Here is a 23,603-nt window from a genome sequence, read left to right as displayed (position 1 = left end):
CCTTGGCCACTGGGGAGCACTGATCTTGGCCATTGTTTCAGTTTTAATTCTCTGGTTGTTTTGGAATTGTATTTTACAATTTGATTTACTTTCAAGACTTAAACCAATGGCTAAAGTTAATTCTATTTAAACAAGTTTTGTAGGAGGAGACTTTTAGTTTCATACAAATTCCTTCCTTTCAATGGCTCTTCTCTAAGTAATGTTTCCTTTGCTCGAAGGCTTCTTTTGGCAGATAAAACGCTTGACAATAAGCTGCCTCCTATAGAATTGGCAATAATTGCAACACAATACCTGGCATTACTGCTCCGTGCAAATGCATTTAGATTGGCAAGTATGATTTGCAATAGTATGACTTGAGTTTGTTTCACGTGATGAAGAAAGACTTCTTAAACAATAAAAACAGAGCAGCTGAAGATATGTATTCCAAGTGGATGTTAAAGATTCATTTGAAAGATTTTCCATAAGACATAGGAGCGGAACTATGCCATTTCACTCAAGTCTGCTCTGCCATTCAATCATGAATGATTTATTTTCCTTCTCAATACCATTCTGCTGCCTTCTCTCTTTAACCTTTGATGCCCTTACTAAGCAAGAGCCTATAACCTCCACTTTAAATATACCCAATGGCTTGACCTCCAGGCATCTGTGCCGATGAGTTCCACAGATTCACCACCCTCTGGCGAAAGAAATTCAACCTGGTCTCAGTTCTTAAGGGCAGTCCTTCAATTCTGAGGATGTGTCCTCTCGTCCTAGACACCCTAAGTATAGGAAACATCCTCTGTCTAGATCTTGCAATTTTTGGTATGTTTCAATGAGATCCCCTCCGCATTCTTCTAAACTCCAGTGAGTCCAGAGCCATCAAACACTTCTTGTACATTTATCCTTTCATTCCCTTTCAAAAACCTCCTCTGACCATCTCCAATGCCAGCACACCTTTTCTGAGATATAGGGCACAGAACTGCTCACAATACTCTAAATATGGTCTGACCAATGCCTTATAAAGCCTCAGCATTATATCCTTGCTCTTATGTTTTACTGTTCTGGAAAAGAATGCTAACATGGCATTTGCCTTCCTTAACATCGACTTAATCTACAAGTTAACTTTTAGGGCTCCCGAGTCCCTTTGCACCTCCAATTTCTGATTTTTGCTCCCCATTTAGAAAATAGTCTGCATTTTTATTTCTTCTTCCAAAGTGCATGACCATACAGTTCATTACATCGCATTCCAGCTGCCACTTCTTTGCCCATTCTCCTAATCTGTCTAAGTCCGTCTGCAGATTCCTCTCTGCTTCCACAAAAATACCTGCACTTCTTTATATCGTATGCAAATTTGGCCACAAACCAATCAATTCATCATCTAGATCATTAATATTTAACATGAAAAGCAGCGGACCCAACACCATCCCCTGTGAAACACCACTGGTCAACCAGAAAAGGCCCACTTTATTCCCACTCTGCCTCCTGCCATTCAACCAATCTTCTGTCAATGCTAGTATCTTTCCTCTAATCCCATGGACTTTTATCCTGTTTAGCAGTCTCAAGTGAAGACCTTGTTAAAGGCCTTCTGAAAATCCTAGTAAAACAATATCCACTGTCTCTCCTTTGTCTATCCTGCCGGTTATTTTCTCAGAGAATTCCAACAGATTTCCCATTAAGGAAGCCATGTTGACTTGCACCTATTTTATTGTGTGCCTCCAAGTACCCCAAAGTCTCAATTTCATCCTTAATGATATATAATATCTTGACAACCACTGTAGTTGGGCTAATTGGCCCATAATTTCCTGTCCTTTGCCTCCCTCCCTTAAAGAGTGGAGTGACATTTGTGATTTTCCAGTCCTCTGGAACCGTTCCAGAATCTAGTAGTTCTTGGAAAAATCATTACTAATGCCTCCACAATCTCTTCAGCTAGCTCTTTCAGAACTCTGTAGTCCATTTGGTCTTGGTGACTTACCAGTAATAACTACTAAACTGACTACTGCCCTTGACACACTCAAATCTCTGGCATACTGCTGTCTTCCAGAGTGAAGACTGATGCCAAATACTTAATCAGTTCTTCCACCACCTTTTGTCCCCCATTAGTACCTCCCCAGTATCATTTTCCAATGGTCTGAGGTCCACTTTTGTCTCTTCATATATAACCATATAACAATTACAGCATGGAAACAGGCCATCTCGGCCCTTCTAGTCCGTGCCGAACTCTTACTCTCTCCTAGTCCCACTGACCTGCACTCAGCCCATAACCTTCCATTCCTTTCCTGTCCATATAGCTATCCAATTTAACTTTAAACAACAACATCGAACCTGCCTCAACCACTTCTGCTGGAAGCTCATTCCACACAGCTACCACTCTCTGAGTAAAGAAGTCCCCCCCCCCCATGTTACCCCTAAACTTTTGTCCTTTAATTCTCAACTCATGTCCTTCTTGTTTTAATCTTCCCCACTCTCAATGGAAAAAGCCTATCCATGTCAACTCTATCAATCTCCCTCGTAATTTTAAACACCTCTATCAAGTCCCCCCTCAACCTTCTACGCTCCAAAGAGTAAAGACCTAACTTATTCAACCTTTCTCTGTAACTTAGGAGATGAAACCCAGGCAGCATATCTGGAAAAAAACTTGTTACCATCTTTTATGTTATTGGCTAGCTTAACTTCATATTTTGTCTTTTCTCCCCTTATTGTGTTTTTAGTTGCATTCTGTTGGTTCCCCAATCACTATCCTCTGGGGATAGAACAGATAAAGTTTAAGCCACCTGTTGTGTTCCAAGGCTTATGTATGGATAATAATGGATTCCCTGCCAGGCAAAAGCAGGGAGAAATGCATTACTTTAACCTGCAGGAAGTCTGAACAGTGCTTTTGTTTCAATTCTTTGGATGGCCTTTCCCCAATTGTCCAGCTGAAAGTGCTTCTCGAGGATTGTATTGAAGCCCTTTATACCATATGAAACCACCTGAGGTCTACAAATTTTTAAAAGAAAATCCTTTCTAAGGTTTCCTGAGTTGTGAACTGAATTTCAAACTGATATTATGTTTGGCCTCCTTTAATTTTCCCAACGTCTCTGAGAGCCAAAATGGTGTGTAATATTCTAAATAATGACAAGATCATGGGTGCTTGGTGTTCAATTAAATAATTCTAAATGCAGCACACTTGGTCACATTTGGGTGCATTACACCCCAACTTGTCTTGCAGAGGATCTATATCCTTAGCATAAACACCGTTGGAAAATGCAGGCTCTTCCTATAACTTGGTCACTTACAGTATATTTAAACATAAGTAGCAAAATAGCAGGTGCTATTCCCAGTCTTGTCCCATCAGATCACTTGCTTGCCAATTCCCAATCTAGAACCATTTTCCAGAAGATTCTCTATCACAGTAAAGCAATGTGTATTTTTATTGAGTAATACACGTTGACCAAGACATTTTGGAAGTTAAGTGGGAAATGTACTGTATGCCTGGATATTCTTGTCTGGAATTCTGTAATTTCCTAAGGATAAAATGTCTGGCTGTGTTGCATGTCTAATTTCCAAAGCAGTGACTCGAGGCACATAACAGGTGGAAAACTGGATGGAGCAGTTGGACTGGGGTGAAATGAATACATAAAAGATTGACAATGAGATCTTAAAGCATGTTATGAAAGCCAGTGTCAAAAAATTGAAACAATTGCAACATTTTTATGGTGCAGGTTAAAATAATGTATTTCTCCCTGCTTTACCTCATGACTTTGCCTCATGGGGAATCCATCATTGTTGTCCAGCTCAGGCTAAAATAGCAAATCAGGCCTGATTCTCATAATTGAACCCCAGCATGATTACTGAGAAGTTTCTGTCAACATATGGGGTGTATCACCCTTGCATCTACAATTTTGGTTTTCAGTCTACAAGGAAGTAATAGAATATACTGTATAACTTGTCATGTTCTAATTGCCAGTGGGCATCCTGGAATGTCAGTTAGGCTTCTGATTTGCTGTGTGAGGCAGTTAGCCACTATTATTGATATGATAGTACCTCTACACAAGATGCTGATTGGCTGAGAGAACTGAAATTCATCCCAGCAAAAGGGTATAATGTGGATCAATTTTTACCAGGTGTATCTAAACATGTAAACATAGGAAAAATAGAATATTGTCAATTGAGGCCGAGTTCAGGATTTGTCAGATAGCCTGAAAAATCTCTTTATGAAGCTCCTGTTCCTTAGCTGTACCATCAGAAATATGGCAGAGATGGAATTCAGTGTCTTTTGCCCCAACTCTCCCTTTCACCTTATTAAGAGTCTTGTAAGATCTTGAAAGGATCACCACTTTTCATAATAGCTGCAAGATTTGGCAACTCAGCAGTACTCGCTGCTCTTCAAAGCAGTTTATGCTGTGACTTTTGAAATGTTAATGTGATTTTATTCAAACAACCATCAGTTTGTATATTTTAAAGCCAAAAGAAAGGCTGCAATTGCTGGAAATTTGAAGTAAAATTGTTGGGATGTTCACATTGTTGGGTCAGGCAACATCTGTGAGGAGAGAAAGAAATGGTTTCAGGTTGATGATCCTTCAGAACTGGGAAAGTGAGCAAATAGACATGCTTTGAGCCACTGAGAAGGGAAGGAGTAACAAGAGCAGAAATATCTGCGGTAGATTGACCAAGGTTGTCCAGCTGGTTCGGGTGCTTTTTGGCACTTACTGAGCAAGAGGGAGATATGCGCTTGTTAGTCCTCACTGATTTTATATAAAGGAAGATGACTGGGTGGTTAAGAAGGCATATGGTGTGTTGGCTTTCGTTAATCAAGGGATTGAGTTCAAGAGCCATGAGGTAATGTTACAGCTCTGTAAAACTCTGGTTAGAGCACATTTAGAATATTCTTGCAAACATGAGGAATTCTGCAGATGCTGGAAATTCAAGCAACACACATCAAAGTTGCTGGTGAACGCAGCAGGCCAGGCAGCATCTCTAGGAAGAGGTACAGTCGACGTTTCGGGCCGAGACTCTTCGTCAGGACTAACTGAAAGAAGAGCTAGTAAGAGATTTGAAAGTGGGAGGGGGAGTGGGAGATCCAAAATGATAGGAGAAGACAGGAGGGGGAGGGATGGAGCCAAGAGCTGGACAGGTGATTGGCAAAAGGGATACGAGAGGATCATGGGACAGGAGGCCCAGGGAGAAAGAAAAAGGGAGGGGGGGGGGAAACCAGAGGATGAGCAAAGGGTATAGTGAGGGGGACAGAGGGAGAAAAAGGAGAGAGAGAGAAAGAATGTGAGTATATAAATATATAACGGATGGGGTACGAGGGGGAGGTGGAGCATTAGCGGAAGTTTGAGAAGTCAATGTTCATGCCATCAGGTTGGAGGCTACCCAGATGGAATATAAGGTGTTGTTCCTCCAACCTGAGTGTGGCTTCATCTTTACAGTAGGGGAGGCCGTGGATAGACATGTCGGAATGGGACGTGGAATTAAAATGTGTGGCCACTGGGAGATCCTGCTTTCTCTGGCGGACAGAGCGTAGGTGTTCAGCGAAACGATCTCCCAGTCTGCGTCAGGTCTCACCAATATATAGAAGGCTGCATCGGGAGCACCGGACGCAGTATATCACCCCAGCCGACTCACAGGTGAAGTGTCGCCTCACCTGGAAGGACTGTCTGGGGCCCTGAATGGTGGTGACAGAGGAAGTGTAAGGGCACGTGTAGCACTTGTTCCGCTTACAAGGATAAGTACCAGGAGGGAGATCAGTGGGGAGGGATGGGGGGGACGAATGGACAAGGGAGTCGCATAGGGAGCGATCCCTGCGGAAAGCGGCGGGGGGGGGGGGGGAAGATGTCCTTAGTGGTGGGATCCTGTTGGAGGTGGCGGAAGTTATGGAGAATTATATGTTGGACCCGGAGGCTGGTGGGGTGGTAGGTGAGGACAAGGGGAACCCTATTCCTAGTGGGGTGGCGGGAGGATGGAGTAAGAGCAGATGTGCATGAAATGAGGGAAATAATTCAACGTCCCATTCCCATTCCTCCACCATCAGCTCTGCTCTCAAACATATCTCCCCCATTTCACACACATCTGCTCTCACTCCATCCTCCCGCCACCCCACTAGGAATAGGGTTCCCCTTGTCCTCACCTACCACCTCATCAGCCTCCGGGTCCAACATATTATTCTCTGCAACTTCCGCCACCTCCAAAGGGACCCCACCACGAAGTACATCTTTCCCTCCCCCCCCCCAGCTTTCCGCAGGGATCGCTCCCTACGCGACTCCCTTGTCCATTCGTCCCCCCCCATCCCTCCCCACCGATCTCCCTCCCAGCACTTACCTTATAAGCGGAACAAGTGCTACACATGCCCTTACACTTCCTCCGTCACCACCATTCAGGGCCCCAGACAGTCCTTCCAGGTGAGGCGACACTTCATTTGTGAGTCAGCTGGGGTGATATACTGCGTCCGGTGCTCCCGATGCAGCCTTCTATATATTGGCGAGACCCGACGTAGACTGGGAGATTGTTTCGCTGAACACCTACGCTCTGTCCGCCAGAGAAAGCAGGATCTCCCAGTGGCCACACATTTTAATTCCACGTCTCATTCCCATTCTGACATGTCTATCCACGGCCTCCTCTACTATAAAGATGAAGCATAGTCAGGGTTGGAGGAACAACACCTTGTATTCCATCTGGGTAGCCTCCAACCTGATGGCATGAACATTGACTTCTCAAACTTCTGCTAATGCCCCACCTCCCTCTTGTACCCCATCCGTTATTTATTTATATACACACATTCTTTTTCTCTCTCTCCTTTTTCTCCCTCTGTCCCTCTGACTATACCCCTTGCCCATCCTCTGGGTTTCCCTCCCCCTTTCTTTCTCCCTAGGCCTCCTGTCTATGATCCTCTCATATCCCCTTTGCCAATCACCTGACCAGCTCTTGGCTCCATCCCTCCCCCTCCTGTCTTCTCCTATCATTTCAGATCTCCCCCTCCTCCTCCCACTTTCAAATCTCTTACTAGCTCTTCTTTCAGTTAGTCCTGACGAAGGGTCTCGGCCTGAAACGTCGACTGTACCTCTTCCTAGAGATGTTGCCTGGCCTGCTGCGTTCACCAGCAACTTTGGTATGTGTTGTTTAGAATATTCTGTTCAGTTCTGGTCACCTCATAGGAAGGATGTGGAAGATTTATAGAAGGTGCAGAGGAGATTTACCAGTATGCGGCCTGGATTAGAAAGCAGGCCTTATGAAGATGGGTTGAGTTGGCTAGGGCTTTTCTCTTTGGAGTGAAGGAGGTTGTGAGATGACTTGATAGAGGCTTACAGAATGATAAGAGACAAAGTGGATTGCCAGCACCTTTTTCCCAGGGCAGAAATGGCTAATACAAGTGGGCATGATTTTAAAATGATTGGAGGAAAGTATGGTGGGGGGGGGGGTGGGTTGTCAGAGGTAAGTTTTTTTTACACTGAGTGGTGGGTGTGTGGAACATGTTGCTAGGGGTGGTGGTAGGCAGAAACATTGGAGACATTTAAGAATCGCTTAGTTCAACACGTGGATGATAGTAAAATGCAGGGTTATGGAAGAGGAAAGGGTTAGATTGACTTTTGAGTAGGTTAGAAAGTTAATATTGAATCAAAAGAGCAGCAACATGCCAAGGTAATGAGGAGATATGTTTGTATTGGTCTTGGTTGGAACAGTGTTGTAAATTGTTGAGAGAGAGAGAGAGAGAGAGAGGGGTCAGACTTAAAGAGAAAGGTGGCAGGAAGGTCAGAGTGATCCTTACTGATTGGCCTGATCTAAGTTTGGTTTATCCAATGTAGAGGAGCTGTTATATCTTTTAAATATAAACGTTTATATCTTATTGCTGTGAAACTCCAAAGGGCAGGAGTAGTGTACATTTGTGACTTCCAATTACATTGTTGTTATCCGGGTCCCTGTTAGCACTAATTTACTTTTCAGCGAGCTGTTTTGCAGCATGAAACTACATGGGAGACTTAACTACTTCCTTCATCTACCCAAGGAATGATTAATTTTTCAATTTCACATGAGCAATATTTCCAAGAGCCAAACCCTGCAGCAAATTCAAAGCAACAGAGGAAAATTAAACTTGTAAGCAGTTAAATGCAGCATCACTGCCATTTAAATACAGCTGCAGTTAGGCTGACTCGTTTGAAAAGAGGAGATTTAAAGGGCAGCTCAGGGTGCAACTGTGCCAGCGCAGTCATGTGCAATGCCAGATTATTTTCGTGAAAGTAAAAGGGCTAATGTGTGTTAGAGGAGGAAACTATTAAAAGATCATTCCAATGCCTTAACATTGTAGTGCAGAATAGGCCTTTCGGCCCACAATGTTGGGCCGGCCTTTTAACCTACTGTTAGGTCAATCTTGTCCTTCCCTCCTACATGACATTCCATTTTTCTATCATCTCCGTGCATATCTAAGGGTTTCTTCAATGCCATTAATATTCTGCCTCTACCACCACCCCTGGCAAGGCATTTCACCCACCCGCATATACTTTCCTCCAATTACCTTAAAATTATGCCCCCTTGTATCAGACATTTCCGCCTTGGAGAAAATTCTCTCTGGCTGTCCACTCAATCTGTGCCTCTATCATCTCGTACTTGTCTTAGTCATCTAATAATATTTTAATTAACCATGTGCATGAAACTTGGTCTCAATTGATGATGTGCTATGTATAAGGTTTATTTGTGAGGAATTCGGTAAGATGAAACTAATTTCTTGAATTACTGACAAAGCAGAAAATAATGAAAATGTGCAGCATGTCTGTCGAGGTGTACAAATTTAATCAAAGCAAGTTGATGCCAGGGCATTTAAGCGCGTTGTCGTCAGAAGCCACTTGCTTATATTTCTTGGAGACTTTTATAGACAAAACTCAAGTTTCAAATATTTGTCATCTGTCAGAAGTGCAGTGAGGACTGATTTCTTCCTGACTCAGGACTCTTTCAACTCAAGTCACAAGGTGAACATTTTGACGTGCCTGGGTATGTTCTGTCTGGAGTTGGTGAATTATACTCGAAGACTATAAAATCTATAGCAGTATCCATGTTGGTGTCAATTTCAAGCAGTGTGGTACTGAGTGAGTTTTATTTATTTATTCACTTTCAGCATCTCTGCATTGCTGGTGAAGCCAGTGTTTATGGTCTGTCCCCAAGTGCCCTTGAAAAGGTGGTAATCAGTCACTGCTTTGAACCCATCTGGTGAAGGTGCACAGGTGTTGCTGTTAAGGACACATTTTCAGGATTTAGACCCAATGACAATGAAGGAACGGAGATGGATTTTGAACTTGGGATGGAGAGTGACTTGAAAGAGAATCTGGCAGGTGGTGAATGCTTTCCCCATGCATCTGTAACCTTTGATTCCTTGGTGGTAGAGTTTGTGGGCTTGAGAGAGACTGCATCATTGACAAGTACCTGTTGTGCTCTTTGCAAACGTTGCACATTGCAGCCATTGTGCTGTTGATGGAGGGAATGGATGTTCCGTATAGCACACCAGGTATCCTAGGCTGCTCTGTTGTGGATGGTCCTCATCATCTTAAGCCTGTAACCCCTACTGGGGCAGCTTGCCAGAGTCCCCTGTCCTGAGCCAGTCTCATTAAATTGTCCTCAGGTGTAGCTCATCTTGGGTGAACGTCCTTCTTCTCCCATGGATGAGATCTTTGGAGCTTCTGTTGGCATTTCTGTGGCTCCGGGACCTTAATGGGTGGGGTTTCTAACCCCATGCCCAACCTCCCTTCATTCACAGCTGGGCTTGGCATTGTCCATGGCAGAGATTGTTGTGGATGGTGCCAACTGCTTTAGTATTGTTGCAGCTGCCCTCTTCTAAGTAAGCAGTTAATACGCCACCCCATTCCTATCGTGCAACTTGTCGCTGATGGAAATGCTTTTTTGTTGGGAGATGAGCCACTTGCAGTTGGACATCAAGCCTGTGAACTTGTCTGTATATTATTCATTTGGGTGATCCAATTGAGTTCTTGGCTATTTGTGACCCCCACAGTGTTAATGAAAGGGGTGATGGGGAGATTTGATGATGGTATTGCCATTGAATATCAAGGGTAGGTGGTTAGTCCTTCTTTTGGTGTTGGTACTTGTCTGACACTTTGTGTGAATGTTACTTGCCACCTATCAGCCTGTGCCAGTATGTCTTACTGGATGAAAGCTTGAGTCAAAGAATTATGAATGGTACCAAATAGTATGTGATCAGTACCCTTTTCCAGCTTATTCCTTGTTTTAAGAATAGCTTCTTGCCCTCTGCATCAGATTTCTGAAGGGACAATGAACCAACCCATAAGCACCTCACTATCTGATGTGCCTCCTTATTTCAATCCGAGATGGCTAATGCCTGTTGAGGCTGGGATTGATCTTTGCCAGCTGCAACCATCCTCCTCTGTGTAAAGTAAGACTCCAGCCATAGGAGTGCTTTTCACTGGATACTCATTACTTCCTTGATGTAACACTTGACATTGCAGGCAGTCACTCAAGCCTCATCCCACTCTGGAATTCTGCTCTTTGGCCCATTCATAAAATTCAAAGCTGTGAATTCTGAGGCTGTGAAACCCAAACTGTGTTTCTGTGAATAAGTTCTTCCTGTACAAGTATGGCTCGATACCTATCTTGATGATGTCTTTCATCACTTTGAGAGTGGACTGGCAGAAATTAGCTGGGTTGGATTTATCCAGCATTTTGTGAACAAGACATCCCTGGGCTGTTTAGAACCTAGTACATAGAATACTGCAGCACGATACAAGCCATTCAGCCCATGATGTTGTGCCTAGCTTTTAAACTATTCTAAGATCATTCTAATCCTTCCTTCTGACATAGCCTACCATTCTTCTATCATCCATATGCCTATCTGAGAGTTTCTTTGATGTCCCTTATATACCTTTCTCCAGTACCAACCCTGGCAGGGCTTTCCATGTACCCACCATTTTAAAAAAGATGAAAGCTCATCTCTGCCATTCCCTCTCTTTCCTCCAACCACCTTAAAATTATGCCACCTCGTATTATTCACTTCCGCCCTGAGGAAAAGTCTTTGGCTCTCCACTCGATCTATGCCTCATATTATGTTATCCACCTCTATCAAGTCACCTCTCATCCTCCTGCACTCCAGAGAGAAAAGCCCTAACTTGCTCAATCCTCATAAGACATGTTCTCTAATCCAGACAGCATCCTGGTAAATCTCCTTTGCACCCTCTCTAGCACATCTAAAGCCTTCCTGTAATGAGGTGACCAGAACTGAACAAAATATTCCAAGTGTGGTCTAACCAGAATTTTATAGAGCTGCAACACTTACCTGTTGGACTCAGACATTCCACGTTCTCTGGTAGATCTAGGTGTGAAAATTGCAATGGGATGGTTTGTGAAGCCCATGTCTTCAGAACTGGCAATGAATTCATTGTCTGGAACCGGGGCCTTTGCTGTTTCTTGATACATGGAGTGAATCAAGTTGACTGAGGACCAGCTTTGTATCACAGTGTGACCCCCAGGCGAGAGCTGAGGTATTGCTAGCTAGATATATAGTAGTTGTGAAGAATGGAGCCCCATATCCAGCACTTGCACACTGGGCGCTACAGTTGAGGAGGACAGGGATGTTCTTGGAGCCTTCTCCGCCTGTTAGCTGTGAGATGGTCCACTGTTATTCACATTGCATGTGTGAGGACTGCAGAAGTTCAGTCTCGTCTACGGCCTGTGAGATCACTTGCATGAACTTGAGGTTAGCATGGAGAGGTTGGACTGTTTCTGTTCTGTATTGTTTCATGACATTCTCTGACTCCAAGGAAGAGGAACAAAAATTGTATAGGGGATTAATAATAATACAGATCATGATTGAATGTAAGAGAAAATTACGTGGAGACCCAATGCTAAAATCTGGCTATTCAATCCCAAAGTTATTATGGCGAATCAAACTAGCGTATGATTCAGGCAAATAATGAGAAACTACCCAATTTCTCTGATAAAACTTCTCCAGAATACTGTATGATGCATGTAGAAGGCAAAGGAGATGGTGGAAGTAGTGGAGGATATTCCCAGGTGAAGATTATTGAAACGTCTGCCCTAGGTGACATTTTTTTTTGGATTTGATTTTTTGTTGTCACACGTACCAAGGTCAGTGAAAAGCTTATCTTGCATACTGTTTAAATGGATCAAATCATTACACAGTGCATTGAATTGGAATGTGGTTTTTAAAAAAAAGTGCAGAATAAAGTGTAAAATCTCCTGAAAAAGTACAGTGCAGGTAAATGATGAAATGCAAGATCATAATGCAGATTTTGAGGCCAAGGGTCCATCTCGTTGTATAAGTGGTCCCTTCAAGAGCTGATAACAGCAGGATGGAAGCTGTCCCAGAGCCTGGTAGTACGTTTTCAGGCTTTTGCATCTTCTACAAAAGTACAAAATAAATTTATTATCAAAGTACATTTATGTCATCATACACAACTCTGAGATTCATTTTCTTACAGGCATTCACAGTAAATACGGGAAACATGATAGGATCAATGAAAGACCACACCCAACAGGACAGATAGACAGTCATTATGCAAAAGACAGCAAATTGTGCAAATACTAAAAGAAAGTAACGATAGTGTGTAAATATGTAAGCAATAAATGTCAAGAACATGAGATGAAGAGTCCTTGAAAGTGAGTTCGTAGGGGTTTTAGGAACAGTTCAGTGATGGAGTGAGTGAAGTTATCCTCTCTGGTTCAAGGGCCAAATGGTTGAGGGGTAATAACTGTTCCTGAACCTGGCATTGTGAGTCCTGAAGCTCCTGTACCACCTCCAGCAGCGAGAAGAGAGCATGGCCTTGGATGGTGGGCGTCCTTGATGATGGATGATGCTTTCTTGCAACAGCGTTCCATATAGATGTGCTCAATGGGGTGGGGGGGGCGCTCTTGTAGGCTTTTCCATTCAAGGGCATTGGTGTTTCCATACCAGGCTGTGATGCAATAAGTTAGTATACTCTCCACTGCACATCTATAGAATTTGGTCAAAGTTTTGGATGACATGGCGAGTCTTTGCAAACCTCTGAGAATGTAGAGGCACTGCTGTACCGCCTTCTGAATGGCACTTGTGTGCTGGACCCAGAACAGATCCGCTGAAATAATAACACTGAGGAATTTAATGTTGTTGGCCCTCTCCACCTCCATTGAGGACTGGCTCATGGACCTCCAATTTCCTCCTCCTGAAATCAATAATCAGTTCCTTGGTCTTGCTGATATTGAGTGAGAGGTTATTGCTGTGCACCACTCAGCCAGATTGTCAGCCTCCCTCCTACATGCTGATTCGTCACCACCTTTGATTCGGCCGATGACAGTGGTGTCGTCAGCAAACAAATATGTCATTGGAGCTGTGCTTAACCACACTGTCACAAGTATAAAGCGACTGGAGTAGAGGGCCTTGTGGTGCACCTGTTCTGATGCAGATCGTGGAGGAGATGTTGTTGCCAATACGAACTGAATGGGATCTGCAACTAAGGAAATCAAAATCCAATTGCACAAGGTGATTTTGAGGCCAAGGTCTTGAAGCTTATTGATTAGTCCTGAGGGGATGATGGTATTGAATTCCAAGCTGTAATCCATGAAAAGCATCCTGATGTATGCATCTTCACTGTCCAGATGTTCCAGGGTTGAGTGAAGAGCCAATGAGATGGCGTCTGCTGTTGACCTGTTGTGCTGGTAGGCAAATTCGAGCAGATCCAAGTTGCCTGTTAGGCAGGAGTTGACATGTTTCATCACCAACCTTTCAAAACACTTCACAGTGGGCGTGAGTGTTACTGGACGATAGTCATTGAGGAAGGTTACCAGATTCTTCTTCTTTACCACTGGTTTAATTGAAACCTGTTTGAAGACCTGTGAAGCAAGAGGGTAACGATATTAGTGAACACTCCAATCAGTTGATCAGCACAGATCTTTAGTAGTTGGCCAGGTGCCCCTTCTAGGCCACCCTATGTTGCTTGGTTTCACTTTGTAGGAGGTGATAGCATTCAAGCTCTACCACAGCTGCAGAGCATCATTCAGTAATTGAAGTTTGGTCCAGGATTGCCACTTCGCACATGATATGGCTTTCCGGAGACCGTACCTGAACCTTGTGTATCTTATTTCGTTGCCAAACCTGAACGCCACTGACCTGGCCCTCAGCAGATTGTGAATCTCGTGGTTCATCCAGAGCTCCTGGTTGGGGAAACCTCTGAATGATTTTGTGGGGACACACTTGTCTACAACTGTCTTTATAAAGCTTGTGACGTCCATGGCCTAGTCGGTCAGATCCTCTGAGTCCTTGAACACGGCCCAGTCCACTGACTCGAAGCAATCTTGTAGTCGCTCCTTTGCTCCAGAACAAACTCTTCATTGTCCTCATCTCTGGAAGCTTGCTCTTTAGCTTCTGCCTGTATGCAGGTAGGAGGAGCACAGCCAAGTGATCAGGTTCCCCAAAATGCGGTCTAGGGGTTGAACAGCAGGCATTCCTTGCAGTAGTATATCAGTGGTCGAGTGTGTTGGAACCCTGGTGCTACAGGTGATGATGATAATGGGGCAGTGATTTCTTCAAACAAGCCTAATTGACGTCCCCGACGATGATTTGAAAGGTGTTGGGATAGGCTGTTTCTTGTTTGCTGTTGGTGGCACTCAGAACCTCGAGTGCTTCCTTAATATCAGTCTTTGGTGATATGTAAACTGTGGTCAGGATCACAGAGGAGAACTTTTTTGGTGTGTAGAATGGTCGGTACCTAATCGTTAGATGTTTCAGGTCAGGGGAACAAGAGTGCGACAAGACCACCTTCTCCGAGCACCGCAAACAATTTATCACGAAACACAAACCCCCACCTTTTGCCTTCTCTGAATTAGTAGTCCGGTCCATCCTGTGTATCGAGAAGCCAGCGGGTCTTACTGATGCATCCAATGTGTCTTGAGTTAGCCGTGTCTTTGTGAAACACAGAAAGCATTAATCCCTCATTTCCCTCCACGGCAGCAGTCTTGCCCTCAGTTACTCAATCTTGTTCTCCAGTGACTGTACATTTGCTAACAAAATGCAGGGTAGAAGTTTCATACCCTGGTTTGCAGCCCTCCTCTCCTCCCTCTCCTACAGCTGTGGCGATGTACCTTCATCCACTTAATAGTGACATGCCTGCATTCCTGAGAGTTAAATCCACTGAATCATGAGGTTGTTAAGCCAGTTTAAAAGTTTGTTACTTTAAGGAAAAAAACAGACTGCAGATTGCAGTGATAATAGTTCAGAAGAGGTATATCTCGAAGATTTGTGTGCAGCTTGTCATATGTCTCCGTGTTGCCAGCACCAGCTTGAATCATCTTGATTCTGCCAGATGGGAGAGCAGAGAAGAGTGTCCAGCATCTTTGATCATGCTGGTTGCTTTGTGGCAGGAAGTATAGACAGAGTCCACAGAGAGGATTTTAATGATTGTATGAACTTAAGGTTAGCATGGACGAGTTAGACTGAAGGACCTATCTCCATGCTGTATTATTCCATGTCCCTATTCTGTTGTTGCATAACCTTACAGCCGATTGATCATTGACCTTGCCCGCACCTCCCCACCTTACTCTACGATCCTCGATTTTTGCCAGTAGTCCAAAAATGCATCTTGGCCTTCTTGGCTTTCTGGGATGGAATAATTCCAAATGCTTGCAATCCTTGGAAAATAAGCTCCCCCTCATCTCAGTCCTGGATGGTCAAGACAATTAGCCCTGTTTCTTATTCACTCACCAGGAAAAGCATCTGAACAGCATCTATCTCTTATTATTACCATCTAATTCTTAAACTCTTGAGAATATAGGGGTTTTATTGCTCAATCTTTCCTTGTAAGTCAAGCCCCTCATGGCAAGAATTAATCCAGTTAGTTTTTACCTCAAAATTAAGCCTTCAATTTGACAGTTAAGATAATCACAACTGCATACAGTCCCCAAGTCCTGTATTCAATCTAGCTGGCAACACTCCATTTGTCTTCATAATTTGATCTACCTGCATACTAATTTTGTGTCTCATGTACAAATGTAACCAGATTCCTCTGCACACCAGTGTTTAATAGCCTTGCGCTATTGTAATATTCTTGATTTCTTCCTTTTTAAAAAACATAGAAACATAGAAAATAGGTGCAGGAGTAGGCCATTCGGCCCTTCGAGCTTGCACCGCCATTTATTATGATCATGGCTGATCATCCAACTCAGAACCCCGCCCCAGCCTTCCCTCCATACCCCCTGATCCCCATAGCCACAAGGGCCATATCCTAACTCCCTCTTAAATATAGCCAATGAACTGGCCTCAACTGTTTCCTGTGGCAGAGAATTCCACAGATTCACCACTCTCTGTGTGAAGAAGTTTTTCCTAATCTCGGCCCTAAAAGGCTTCCCCTTTATCCTCAAACTGTGACCCCCTGTTCTGGACTTCCCCAACATCGGGAACAATCTTCCTGCATCTAGCCTGTCCAATCCCTTTAGGATTTTATACGTTTCACTCAGATCCCCCCTCAATCTTCTAAATTCCAACGAGTACAAGCCCAGTTCATCCAGTCTTTCTTCATATGAAAGTTCTGCCATCCCAAGAATCAATCTGGTGAACCTTCTTTGTACTTCCTCTATGGCAAGGATGTCTTTCCTCAGATTAGGGGACCAAAACTGCACACAATACTCCAGGTGTGGTCTCACCAAGGCCTTGTACAACTGCAGTAGTACCTCCCTGCTCCTGTACTCGAATCCTCTCGCTATAAATGCCAGCATACCATTCGCCTTTTTCACCGCCTGCTGTACCTGCATGCCCACTTTCAATGACTGGTGTATAATGACACCCAGGTCTCGTTGCACCTCCCCTTTTCCTAATCGGCCACCATTCAGATAATAATCTGTTTTCCTATTTTTGCCACCAAAGTGGATAACTTCACATTTATCCACATTAAATTGCATCTGCCATGAATTTGCCCACTCACCCAACCTATCCAAGTCACTCTGCATCCTCTTAGCATCCTCCTCATAGCTAACACTGCCACCCAGCTTCGTGTCATCCGCAAACTTGGAGATACTGCATTTAATTCCCTCATCCAAGTCATTAATATATATTGTAAACAACTGGGGTCCCAGCACTGAGCCTTGCGGTACCCCACTAGTCACCGCCTGCCATTCTGAAAAGGTCCCGTTTGTTCCCACTCTTTGCTTCCTGTCTGCTAACCAATTCTCCATCCACATCAATAAAGCTGATCGGCTCCCATCTCTATTCTGTTTTCCATCTTTTTACCCATTCACTTTGTCTGTACCATAAGATGTAAGAACAGAATTAGGCTATTTGGCCCATCATGTCTGCTCCACCATTCAGTCATGGTTAATTTTTTTTCAATCACATTCTCCTATCTTTTCCCCATAACCCCTAACCCTCTTACAAATCAACAGCCTACCAAGCTCTGCACTTAATACCGCCAGTGTCTTGGTCTCCACAGCTCTCCAGCAATGAATTCCACAGATTCACCATCCTTCGACTCACCATCTCAGTTTTGAAGGTATGTCCCTTTATTCTAAGGTTGTGCCCTTGGATCCTGGGCTATCCTACTAATGGACGTATCTTCTCCGTGTCCAGTACATCCAGGCCTTTCAGTATCCAGTGAGTTTCAATGAGATCCTTCCTCATCCTAAACTTCCATCTTAGGCTGGTGGATGCAAGTGTCAGAATTAAGAGGGGCACCATGACATCCAGGCCAGAATGATAATTTCAGTAGGCACATTTAAGTTAGGATTGTACTTGGATGTAAGCGCTTGTTCTATGCCATATGCAGTTATCCTTCCAACAGGTGGAATCAGTCTGCGTTCAGCTTTCCTTTGGAGACCGTCTGGAAAATATTGCTTGTGTTCTGTGCTGGATTTGGGGTGTTGGGGGACTGCTGTTCAATCGCTCTTTTGTGGAACTATGGCAGAAAGTGCTCTGAAGAAGCAGTCAATTAAATAGTTACTCACGTGCTTTGCGATGTACTTTGCTTGGATACCGCAGGAACTTTCCAATAATTGTTTCAATCTGGAAACAAGCATGAGCATATTTGCTGGGGGCCAGTGAAACACTGTCGAAAGCTTAACCTACAGAGCTTGCTTGTTGATCTTCCTCTTCCAGTTAGGTTTACTGTTAGCAAATCTGTTGCCACTTATGACAGGGGATACTGCATTTCAGTGTGAATACCTGACACACATGGCATCAGAAAAAACATGAAGCTGAACAAAGATAACTCAAATACACAGAATTAAGTATTGTGAATGTACATCATTCCGAATAATTGATTCCTTAGTCATGTTGCACACCCATTATACTTGGGTGTTTTGAGTAGTGTGTTAACTGACAGGATTAGTGTCCCAGGTAAATTTATTGTCACGTGCACAAGTGCGGTGAGGTACAGGTACAATGAAAAACTTGCAACAGCATCACAAGCACATAGATCCAGACAAAACGCAAGACATTGGAGGGAGAAAAGCTGTGCAAAGCGTAGGCATTGGTACAAAACAAAAATCTGAGACAAGCCAATTGTAGTGCAAAGTGTTGGCTATAGTGTTTGGGAGCTGACGTGGGGTTTGGGCTGGTCAGGAACCTAATGGTTGAGGGGAAGTAACTCTTCCTGAATCTGGTGGTGTATGAATTGAGGTTTCTGTACCTCCTGCCTGATGGTAGCAGCTTGACCCCAATGGTGGGACTCCTCAAAGATAGATGCCATGTTCTTGAGGCAATAACCAGGGTCATGGGCTTGAATCCCTATTCCATTCCCTCTCCTATAGCAGTTGGGAAATTCAATTAATCAAATAAATCTGGGATCAGAAATAGTTATCAAGTGGGATAGGTCATGCCATTTTGTAATCTTCAGCCAGTGCATGACCCCAGACCCAGAACTCTGGAGTAACCTTGGGAATAGCCTGGCAAACTATTCAATTCTTGGCCGTACTAGCATCGCCCAATCACATGAGTGAATTCAGAATGTGTTTAAACAAAGCATCCACCCGCTGCTGGTCTCTGCTTGCTGACAGACCTTCACAACTCGCCAGTTGCTACACACATTGTAGTGAGCCAATAGGGACAGAATATCCCAGTTTGCAACCGAAAATATCCATCTGAATCACGAGCTGCCTGTCCTCTGTTCACATGCTGATGGGTCATGTTATAAATTTTGAGCGCCATCAGTTCTAATTTTCAATTTCCTTTCAATGACTTTACTTTCATATGGAGTATATGTTCCACCTGTGAATTGGAGCAAACTCTCAAAACTATAAAATGGTACATCATATTGCCCTTGATGTAAGATGATGAGAATACCTGGTCAGACAGTAAAAGAGAAATTTTAACGAAGTGAACCATCCCACAGGTACCGCCTTTATTCCTTTCCATAGATGTTGCCTGACCTGCTGAGTTCCTCCAGCATTGTATGTGTGTAACTTAAGAGACTTCTTACCTCCAAGTTGAGAATCAAAATTCTGTCAATCTACATGAATTCTTGGTTAAATTGACTGCATTCATGTCTTTGAACAGTTATAGCAAGGCTGCTTAGTCAAGTCACGAAGATGGTGGCTGGGTCATTTTGCTGCTTGCAGCTCTGCAGAAGTTATGACAGTGCTTTGAAGGTCATTCATTAGGAAGGAATTGAAGGAAATTCATGGTATCTATGAAAGACAGCAATAAATGCACGATGCAGATGGTGCTCCTAACTTTGCTAGAGCCTGTCTGGGAAGGTGGTGGTATCGAAGTAAACGATCACTGCTGCAGCACATTCCAAAGATAACCATGCATTTCCAATCAAGTGCACAAGGCAGAGTTTGCAAAGTCCTTGCTGAAGGTTCAGAGAACTGCCAAAAAAAAACACCCTTGAGTAAATCAAGACAGAATAATTTTTTTGGATATTAAGAGAATCGAGAGATTATAGGAGATGTAAAAGAAATCAGCCATGATCTCATTGAATGCACAACCGGTACAAGGGGCCAATTTTCTGCCTTCACTATTTTTTTTACCACCTCAGTTATTTTGGCAGCAGTAATGCACAAAATTTGGGTAGCTTCCAGCCTGGCGGCATGAATATCAGTTCCTCCAACTTTAGGTAATTTCTCTCCTCTCCCCCAACTCTCCTTTTCCATTCCCCATGCTGGCTTCTGTCTTACCCCTCTTCCTCACCTACCTATCATCTCCCTCTGATGCCCCTCCTCTTTCTCTTTCTCCCATGGTCCACTCTTCTCTCCTATCAGATTCCTCCTCCTTCAGCCCTTTGCCACCTATCACCTCACAGCTTCTTATTTCATCCCCCCACCCTCCAACCATCCACCTACCTTCACCTGTCACCTAACTTGTATTCCTTCCTCTTCTTTCTCCCCCCCCCCTTTCCCCACCTTATCCTGGCTTCTTCCTCCTTCCTTTCCAGTCCTGACGAAAGGTCTCGGTCTGAAATGTTGAATCTTTATTCCTCTCCATTGATGCTGCCTGACCTGTCAAGTTCCTCCAGCATTCTATGTGCAGTACTCAATGTCTACTGTTATACTTTTGTTGATTCTAGCAAACTTTGATCACAGTGCCATACCTTTGGGAGTAATAAAAGTTGGCTATAGGTGTGTAGGTGGTGGGGTAGGAAGGCAGAAATGGGTAGGAAATGATGACTAAATGTCTCCATTTTGTGTCTGGAACAGTAGGTGAAGCATACTGAAGTTTTTGTATCTCACTGATGCTTTGATGTTCGCTATGAATGCCACATCAGAGTTCTGCAAGAGGCAGAAAAGGAATACATTTTCAGTCTAATTTCTTCACCAACTGTTTGTTGCAGTTTAGGTTCATTAAGCATTCCTTGTCTTTTTGTAAATTAATTCACAATATTGAAGGTAAAACGACCATCAAATAGCAAATGAGAAACGCTGTCATTGACAGTAAGCACATCTAGTCAGGTGAATTTCCTTTGTAAAGGCAGATTCTGTAGAAAAGATAGTTGAAAGGTTGGGAGAGATTGCAAAGCGGGTAAGTGTGTGGAAAATGACAGTCTGCCTTCCGATGGTGGAGCAGAGTAAGTGAAGTAATCCATAATGAAAGCTTTGGAATATGTGGCAGAAGATCTGCATGAGGAGGAGGGAGTTAAAGGCTGGGGCAAGGTTATTCAGGTTGAATTCCAGGAATAATGGTGTATGTGTGGGTTTTTTGGTGAAGGTGAATATATGGGACTGAGGTCTGGGTTTAGTGAAGAATGGACGCAGGAAAGACATTGATGAAACCAGTGCTCAAAGTAATGATTGACTTTGGTTTGAACAATACTTGGGGAAGAGGGTTGAAGCATAATCGGGGGGTTTCAAAATGTTTATACATTGAATTAGTTATCAAGTAGAAGTATTATGCACTTTGTTAATAACAATATTGAAAGTCATGAATTGAAATAATGTCATTTCTTTGAATGTAGCTTTTTTTTCCCCTTTTTATTACTGGCCAAATGTTGTGCCACTACTTATGAGTATCTCTGCAACAAAATATTTTGAATTACTTGTTTATAAAAATGGAAAGCTGAACATAAATGCAAGGTGGAAAAACTTAGCCACGCTAGTGAACGATGCTCTCCTTGGTGGTTGCTGTTTGCTGTACTGAACTGAAACTTGAAACCTGTCCTCTCCTCACCTGCTGATCTCTGGTTGAAGCATGCAAGCTGCACACTGCCATTTATCATCATTTAAAAAGAAATGTTTGAAACTCTACTAATTTCACTTTAACTGCTTGCAGCCTACCACTGAAATAGAAAGCAAAAAGAAACTTTCTGGCTCCCTCCTGGTTTCCATGGACCAGTTGAATGCATCTTTTGGGAGGAAAGATAGAGCGAATAGTGTTTTAAGTGTTTTGACTAACACACTGGAAGGTATGTAGAATGCATGTTTTCTTCATTTCTTGGTGGGTGAACTTTGGGGGTTAAAATGTGTCTGCTGTTCAATTATAATGGTGCCACGCTGTTCCTGCAATGCTTCACGATGCAAATGGTGCCATCTTAAGAGAATCCATTTATCAGTTTCTGTTTCTAATTGCCGCTTGAACTTCTGAGCTAAGTATTTATAAGATAATAGTTTTACAGTATCAAATTACTATCAACGGTGAGTTTGCCATTCACTCAGCATTGGCTGCTCTTGGAGGCAGAAGTCAACTGCCTTACCTTGTTCTTTCTCACAGATACTATGAACTGAGGGAGTTGTCATCATTTCGAGCTAGTAAGGTGATGTCTAATAGGACAACATCAATGTGTCAGTACTTGAATTAGAACAGACTAGTAATGGCATTGTTTTATCCACATCCAGATGACCTGTTATTAGAATATAGCACCTAGTGAGCTGGTCGTAGTGGGAGGCCAATATAATCCCCTGTTCTATTTTCAGCAATTGAAACGAAGGCAGAGAATGTCATTATTTTTTAGTTGTGAGCTTGTGATTAAAAACAGTGGATGCACCAAATCCAGAATGCTTTGAGTTTCAACATGTTCAGGCATTTAATTGATAAGAAGTCATCACACAAAAGTAGTGCAGTTTCTCAAGTTGGTGATTCTTCCTTTGCTTCTGTTGTCCAATATAATAATCCTCATTTTTGTCCTTAGTCCCCACAGTTGCTAATCTTAGTCATGCTGTTGTAGGCAGTACAATTTATTAACACTGAAATGAAATCCCACACTGACTGCGAGCATCATAGCAGCAATAACAAGTGCCTCAGAATAGACTCGACCTTTATGGATGCATTGTGAGAGAAACTTTAAGAGCTAGTGGAGCCAATGCAATGGTTATAGATAAAGGTGGCTAGGGTACAATATAGTGCAATTTCTACCCTTTGACTTGTTGCAGTATTTTTAGCTGGTCTGACTCTGAGCTATTTCAGGATCCTAGATTAGATCTAAAAATCTACATTTGAATTGAATAATTTAAACAAAAAAGTCCTCTTATTAAAATAATGCTGCCTTGTAACAAGAATAATAATAATTCTCTTGCATTATTTTGATAATATTAAGCATGCAGCATTTTTGCAATTAATCTTGTGCACTATATTTCATTAACAAGGAAAGCCCACATATAACTTGTAAACCAAAGTCTGCCTGATATCTTACTTTGGTCTATCTGTTGGGAGATGAGGAATATTTGCGAACTTGCAGATGGAGAGTCCAAGGTGGAGTGAATTATTAGCCTGTAGCATTCTCGTCCTTCCAAATATTTATATGGCCTTACCCTTTCCTATCTGCAACTTCGTCTTGCCATCCAGCTGAGAATTTTGATTTCTCGATTGTCCCAAGGTCTAATTGCTCCACTATTGGTGGCCATACCTTTGGCTACCAAGTCTGCAAGCTCAGGAATTCCCTCAAGTCTTTCTGCCTCAGTGCCTTTAATTCTCCACTTACAGCTATCCTCCATAACGAAGTTTCTTTCTCATCACTAGTCCGAATATGTAAAGTTTTGTTTGATAATAATCACTTCTGTGAAGTGCCTTAGAATATCGAATAGTACAGCACAGAAACAGGCCCTTCAGCCCATAATGTCTGTGCTGGTCCTGATAAATGAAACCCTGTCTGCCTGCATATGGTCTGTATCTCTCCATTCCCTGCATATTGCATGTGTCTGTGTAAGTACTTCTTAAGCATCACTATTGTATCTGCCTTCATGACCACCCCTGGCCGTGCATTCCAGGGACGTCCTTAAAC

At 43.1% G+C, this 23,603-nt stretch overlaps 1 protein-coding gene across 1 annotated transcript in view; it reads left to right on the top strand.

The window, feature by feature from the left end:
* The window catches only part of LOC134340380 (sodium channel protein type 8 subunit alpha-like), a 257,867-nt gene that overhangs the window by 148,921 nt on the left and 85,343 nt on the right, over positions 1–23,603 (top strand). The window contains exon 14 of the mRNA XM_063037560.1: positions 21,659–21,791. Within this exon, the coding sequence (XP_062893630.1) occupies positions 21,659–21,791 (133 nt within the window). The remainder of the gene's footprint in view (positions 1–21,658; positions 21,792–23,603) is intronic.

The sequence above is a fragment of the Mobula hypostoma genome, chromosome X1 (assembly GCF_963921235.1).
Source record: "Mobula hypostoma chromosome X1, sMobHyp1.1, whole genome shotgun sequence".
Lineage (NCBI taxonomy): Eukaryota > Metazoa > Chordata > Chondrichthyes > Myliobatiformes > Myliobatidae > Mobula > Mobula hypostoma.
Note: the sequence above shows the minus strand (reverse complement) of the source record. Positions and strands in the feature narration are given on the sequence as shown.